This window comes from Trichomonas vaginalis, chromosome II (assembly GCF_026262505.1).
Source record: "Trichomonas vaginalis G3 chromosome II, whole genome shotgun sequence".
NCBI lineage: Eukaryota > Parabasalia > Trichomonadida > Trichomonadidae > Trichomonas > Trichomonas vaginalis.
In genome coordinates, this window is record NC_067204.1 from 23,730,391 (window position 1) to 23,737,596 (window position 7,206).

A 7,206-nucleotide genomic window follows, 5' to 3' on the forward strand; every position below is an offset into this window, starting at 1 on the left:
AATGACAAGTTCAGAGCAGCCAAAAAAAGAAAATTGGTTCAATTACAGTGACCTTAAGCCAATCAAAGTATTCGAATACCCAGATCAAGCAGCAAAAATTATATTTGGCGTCAATTCCAAAAATATAGAACAAATAACTTCGCAAATTATGGAATTAATAACAACCCACAAAATATCTATCAAAATGGCGCTTTATCTGATTGATATTTCTTCACAAATTCTTGTTAAAAAAACTAAATTATTTGCAGAACTTTATCAAAAGATATCAAACGCATTTTCATACATATATGAACCGAAAAGTAAGAGACTAGCGACTCTTCTACATTATCAAGGTTTCAAATTTGAAAACTTCAAACCTGAAATGAAAATAGGAGAAATTCTGGATTTATATTCAACAGAATCTCCTTTATACTATATTGCATGGGATAAAGTTGATGATCTTAAGAGTAAATTCCCAAATCTTGATATTAACCAGGAGATTAATGAAATCACACCACTTGACTGTGCAATTAAATATGGCTCAGAATTGTGTTTCAATTACTTGAAAAATTTAGGAGCTCAATACACTAAAGACTCCGAAGAATATGCTGTTCAAGGTGGAAATAAAAACATTTTTATGGAAATGATAGAAAAAGGTAAATCATTTAATAACATGATTAATATAGCATTGAAATATCGACACTATGAAATTGCTGACTACCTTAAATCAAATTTAGGTCAAACATTTGATTCAATAGCAGAAAGCATGCATTTCGGAAATTATGATGTTGCATCTTATTTACTTTCTAATGGAGGAAATATCAACAAAATTTATCATCTCTTTCTTTTCATATTTATCATTGTTTTATGATATTCTCTTTCTTTTTGTATTTATCAATGTTTTATGACATTCTCTTTCTTTTCATATTTATCATTGTTGTATAGAATTCTCTTTCTTTTCATATTTATCAATGTTTAATAGCATTCTCTTTCTTTTCATATTTATCATTGTTTTATATAATTATCTTTCTTTTCATATTTATCATTGTTTTATAAAATTATCTTTCTTTTCATATTTATCATTGTTTTATAAAATTATCTTTCTTTTCATATTTATCATTGTTTTATAACATTCTTTTTCTATTTATATTTATCATTTCTTTATAAAATTCTCTGTCTTTTCATATTTATCATTGTTTTGTTACATTATCTTTCTTTTCATATTTGTCATTTTTTTATAACATTCTATTTCTTTTAATTTTTATCATTGCTTTATGAAATTATCTTTCTTTTCATATTTATCATTGCTTTATTACATTATCTTTCTTTTCATATTTATCATTGTTTTATGATATTCTCTTTCTTTTCATATTTATCATTGCTTTATAAAATTCTCTGTCCTTTCATATTTATCATTGTTTTGTTACATTCTCTTTCCTTTCATATTTATCGTTGCTTTATGATATTCTCTCTATATTAATGAATGCCCTCTTATTATTGCAATCATAATGAATTCAATAGAAATTGTCCAATTCCTAGTGGCGAATGGTGCTGATGTTAACATGAAACTTATTCTCTTTCTTTCCATATTCATCATTGATTTATAACATTCTCTTTCTTTTCATATTTATCATTGTTTTATCACATTCTCTTTCTTTTCATATTTATCATTTTTTGTTACATTCTCATTCTTTTCATATTTTTCATTTTTATATGAATTTTTTTTCTTTTCATATTTATCGCTGTTTTATAAAATTATCTTTCTTTTCATATTCATCATTATTTTATGGCATTCTCTTTCTTTTGGTATTTATCTTTGTTTTATAAAATTCGCATTCTTTTCATATTAATCATTGTTTTATTGGATTTTCTTTCTTTTCATATTTATCATTGTTTTATGGAATTCTGTTTCTTTTCACATTTATCATTTTTTTATGATATTCTTTCTATATTAATGAATGCTCTCTTAGTATTGCAATCAAAATGAATTCAAAAGAGATTGTCCAATTCCTAGTCGAGCATGGTGCTGATGTTAACATGAAACTTATTCTCTTTCTTTTTATATTTATCATTGCTTTATCACATTCTACTTCTTTTCATATTTATTATTGTTTTATAAAATTATCTTTCTTTTCATATTTATCAATGTTTTATTGGATTCTCTTTGTTTTCATACTAATCATTGTTTTATTGGATTCTCTTTCTTTTCATATTTTTCATTGTTTTATTACATTCTCTTTCTTTTAATATTTATCATTGTTTGATAGAATTCTTTTTCTTTTAATATTTATCATTGCTTTATAACATTCTCTTTCTTTTCATATTTATCATTATCTTATGGAATTTTCTTTCTTTCCATATTTATAATTGTTTTATTGGATTGTCTTTCTTTTCATATTTATCATTGTTTTATGACAATTTATTTCTTTTCATATTTATCATATTTTTATAAAATTCTAATTCCTTTCATATATATCATTTTTTATATGATTCTTTTTATTTCCATATTTATCATTGATTTATGAAATTCTCTTTCTTTTTGTATTTATCATTGCTTTATGAAATTCTCTTTCTTTTCATATTTATCATTATTTTATCACATTCTCTTTCTTTTCATATTTGTCATTTTTTATAACATTCTATTTCTTTTAATTTTTATCATTGTTTTATGAAATTATCTTTCTTTTCATATTTATCATTGCTTTATTACATTATCTTTCTTTTCATATTTATCATTGTTTTATGATATTCTCTCGATATTAATGAATGCCCTCTTAGTATTGCAATCAGAATGAATTCAAAAGAGATTGTCCAATTCCTAGTCGCGCATGGTGCAGATGTTAACATGAAACTTATTCTCTTTCTTTCCATATTCATCATTGTTTTATAACATTATCTTTCTTTTCATATTTATCGTTGTTTTATGATATTCTCTCTATATTAATGAATGCCCTCTTATTATTGCAATCAAAATGAATTCAAAAGAGATTGTCCAATTCCTAGTTGAGCATGGTGCTGATGTTAACATGAAACTTATTCTCTTTCAATTCTTATTTATCATTGTTTTATCACATTCTCTTTCTTTTCATATTTACCATTTCTTTATTATATTCTCTGTCTTTTCATATTTATCATTTTTTTGTTACATTCCCTTACTTTTCATATTTATCATTGTTTCATGAAATTCTCTTTCTTTTCATATTTATCATTCTTTTATAGAATTTCCTGTCTTTTAATACTTATCATTGTTTTATCACTTTCTCTTTCTTTTCATATTTGTCATTGTTTTATCATTTTCTCTTTCTTTTCATATTTATTGTTGTTTTAGTTGATTCTCTCTCTTTTGATATTTATCATTATTTTAGTTGATTCTCATTCTTTTCATATTTATCATTGTTCTATAAAATTCTCTTTTTTCATATTTATCATTTTTATATGAAATTCTCTTCATTTCCATATTTATAATTGTTTCATTACATTATCTTTCTTTCCATATTTGTAATTGTTTTATTGGATTCTCTTTCTTTTAAGATTTATAATTGCTTTATGGTATTCTCTTTCTTTTCATATTTATCATTGTTTGATAGAATTCTTTTTCTTTTAATATTTATCATTGCTTTATACCATTCTCTTTCTTTTCATATTTATCATTGTTTTATGAAATTCTTTTTCTTGTCATATTTCTCATTGTTATATATATCATATTCACTTTCATTCCATTTTATTTCTTGATTTATTGGATTCTCTATCTTTTTGTATTTATTATTGTTTTATGACATTCTCTTTCTTTTTGTATTTATCATTGTTTTGTTACATTCTCATTCTTTTCATATTTATCATTGTTCTATAAAATTCTCTTTCTTTTCATATTTATCATTGCTTTATGATATTCTCTCGATATTAATGAATGCCCTCTTAGTATTGCAATCAGAATGAATTCAAAAGAGATTGTCCAATTCCTAGTCGCGCATGGTGCAGATGTTAACATGAAACTTATTCTCTTTCTTTTCATATTTATCATTGTTTGATAGAATTCTCTTTCTTTTCATATTTATCATTATTTGATAGAATTCTCTTTCTCTTCATATTTGTCATTGTTTTATGGAATTCTCTTTCTTTTCATATTTATCATTGTTTGATAGAATTCTCTTTCTTTTCATATTTATCATTTTTATATGAAATTCTCTTTCTTTTCATATTTATCATTCTTTTATAGAATTTCCTGTCTTTTAATACTTATCATTGTTTTATCACTTTCTCTTTCTTTTCATATTTGTCATTGTTTTATCATTTTCTCTTTCTTTTCATATTTATTGTTGTTTTAGTTGATTCTCTCTCTTTTGATATTTATCATTATTTTAGTTGATTCTCATTCTTTTCATATTTATCATTGTTCTATAAAATTCTCTTTCTTTTCATATTTATCATTGCTTTATTACATTATCTTTCTTTTCATATTTATCATTGTTTTATGATATTCTCTTTCTTTTCATATTTATCATTGTTTTATGATATTCTCTTTCTTTTCATATTTATCATTGCTTTATTACATTATCTTTCTTTTCATATTTATCATTGTTTTATGATATTCTCTCGATATTAATGAATGCCCTCTTAGTATTGCAATCAGAATGAATTCAAAAGAGATTGTCCAATTCCTAGTCGCGCATGGTGCAGATGTTAACATGAAACTTATTCTCTTTCAATTCTTATTTATCATTGTTTTATCACATTCTCTTTCTTTTCATATTTACCATTTCTTTATTATATTCTCTGTCTTTTCATATTTATCATTTTTTTGTTACATTCCCTTACTTTTCATATTTATCATTGTTTCATGAAATTCTCTTTCTTTTCATATTTATCATTCTTTTATAGAATTTCCTGTCTTTTAATACTTATCATTGTTTTATCACTTTCTCTTTCTTTTCATATTTGTCATTGTTTTATCATTTTCTCTTTCTTTTCATATTTATTGTTGTTTTAGTTGATTCTCTCTCTTTTGATATTTATCATTATTTTAGTTGATTCTCATTCTTTTCATATTTATCATTGTTCTATAAAATTCTCTTTCTTTTCATATTTATCATTGTTTTATGATATTCTCTCGATATTAATGAATGCCCTCTTAGTATTGCAATCAGAATGAATTCAAAAGAGATTGTCCAATTCCTAGTCGCGCATGGTGCAGATGTTAACATGAAACTTATTCTCTTTCTTTTCATATTCATCATTATTTGATAGAATTCTCTTTCTCTTCATATTTGTCATTGTTTTATGGAATTCTCTTTCTTTTCATATTTATCATTTTTTTGTTACATTCCCTTACTTTTCATATTTATCGTTGCTTTATGATATTCTCTCGATATTAATGAATGCCCTCTTAGTATTGCAATCAGAATGAATTCAAAAGAGATTGTCCAATTCCTAGTCGCGCATGGTGCTGATGTTAACATGAAACTTATTCTCTTTCTTTTCATATTTATCATTATTTGATAGAATTCTCTTTCTCTTCATATTTGTCATTGTTTTATGGAATTCTCTTTCTTTTCATATTTATCATTTTTTTGTTACATTCCCTTACTTTTCATATTTATCATTGTTTTATAACATTCTCTTTCTTTTCATATTTATCATTGTTTGAGATTGGGACAAAGTTGCAATTCGGCACTTTTTGTAAAAAAATGGGGTCATACTCATAATGAATAGAGACTTATAGCCAAGTCTTTATATCATGCAGGGAGAATATACATAGATAAGCAATTATATTTTATAGTAGTAGTATTCAGAAATTCTTACAATTTACAATACAATTTTCAAAAATGGATAAAGACTTATAGCCAAGTCTTGATATCATGCAGGGAGAATATACATAGATAAGCAATTATATTTTATAGTAGTAGTATTCAGAAATTCTTACAATTTACAATACAATTTTCAAAAATGGATAAAGACTTATAGCCAAGTCTTGATATCATGCAGGGAGAATATACATAGATAAGCAATTATATTTTATAGTAGTAGTATTCAGAAATTCTTACAATTTACAATACAATTTTCAAAAATGGATAAAGACTTATAGCCAAGTCTTGATATCATGCAGGGAGAATATACATAGATAAGCAATTATATTTTATAGTAGTAGTATTCAGAAATTCTTACAATTTACAATACAATTTTCAAAAATGGATAAAGACTTATAGCCAAGTCTTGATATCATGCAGGGAGAATATACATAGATAAGCAATTATATTTTATAGTAGTAGTATTCAGAAATTCTTACAATTTACAATACAATTTTCAAAAATGGATAAAGACTTATAGCCAAGTCTTGATATCATGCAGGGAGAATATACATAGATAAGCAATTATATTTTATAGTAGTAGTATTCAGAAATTCTTACAATTTACAATACAATTTTCAAAAATGGATAAAGACTTATAGCCAAGTCTTGATATCATGCAGGGAGACTCTCTACAAATACAAAAATTGATTATCATAAGGAAATACAAATTTATCAATTTTCATGTGAAAATTACATAAATTTGTTCTCCAATAAATAGCAATAATACTTTGAATGTTATATTAAGTAATATAGCTTCAGGTAAATAAGCTTACACTTCAAAAATATACTGTTTATTCATTAATTTTAAAAAAAGTCCAAATTATCTAATCTTGCTTACTCTTCCTTTAAACTTCTTTGTGCCAAATTTAATATTGCCTTCAAAGATGGAATAAGGACATTAGGTTCAATCCTTCGGCTTTCGACAATTTCCAAAATGTGTTGAATTAATTTCAAACATTCATCGTGTTTTGAAGCTCTTTGCTCAACAATCTGATTACCTGCCCTTGTAAGAATTCTTACTGCTCTATCTTCATTCAAAACATTAGCGACTTGAACCTTAATAATCGCATTTGGAATCACAACAGTGATGAGAGTTATGACGATATAAAAAAATATTTTATTATACGCATTCGAAATTAAAAATAATAAAATTTATATATATTAATTTCATTAAATCAAGGTTAAAAATCTCACCGGAAAAATAACCTCAGTGTGATAAATTTATCACCGGAAAAATTTACAATAAGGTTAATACCGAAAATATCGAAAAATAAACATTTAAGGTTAATTTAAGAGTATGCACTTTTGTCACCTACTCCTCATCATTGTTTCATGAAATTCTCTTTCTTTTCATATTTATCATTCTTTTATAGAATTTCCT

The 7,206-nt window shown here is 24.3% G+C and overlaps 1 protein-coding gene across 1 annotated transcript, besides 2 other annotated features; it reads left to right on the forward strand.

Moving 5' to 3' along the window:
- Position 1: 1 nt before the first annotated feature.
- On the forward strand, positions 2-850 carry TVAGG3_0598180 (protein ubiquitination; the record flags this gene model as incomplete). Its single annotated transcript, XM_001323501.1, has 1 exon — positions 2-850. One exon carries the CDS (start codon positions 2-4, stop codon positions 848-850), a length of 849 nt encoding a protein of 282 aa, XP_001323536.1.
- Positions 851-5,621: 4,771 nt separating this feature from the next.
- Positions 5,622-6,929: a mobile genetic element.
- A 3-nt stretch (positions 6,930-6,932) lies between these two features.
- Positions 6,933-7,143: a mobile genetic element.
- Positions 7,144-7,206: the final 63 nt, after the last annotated feature.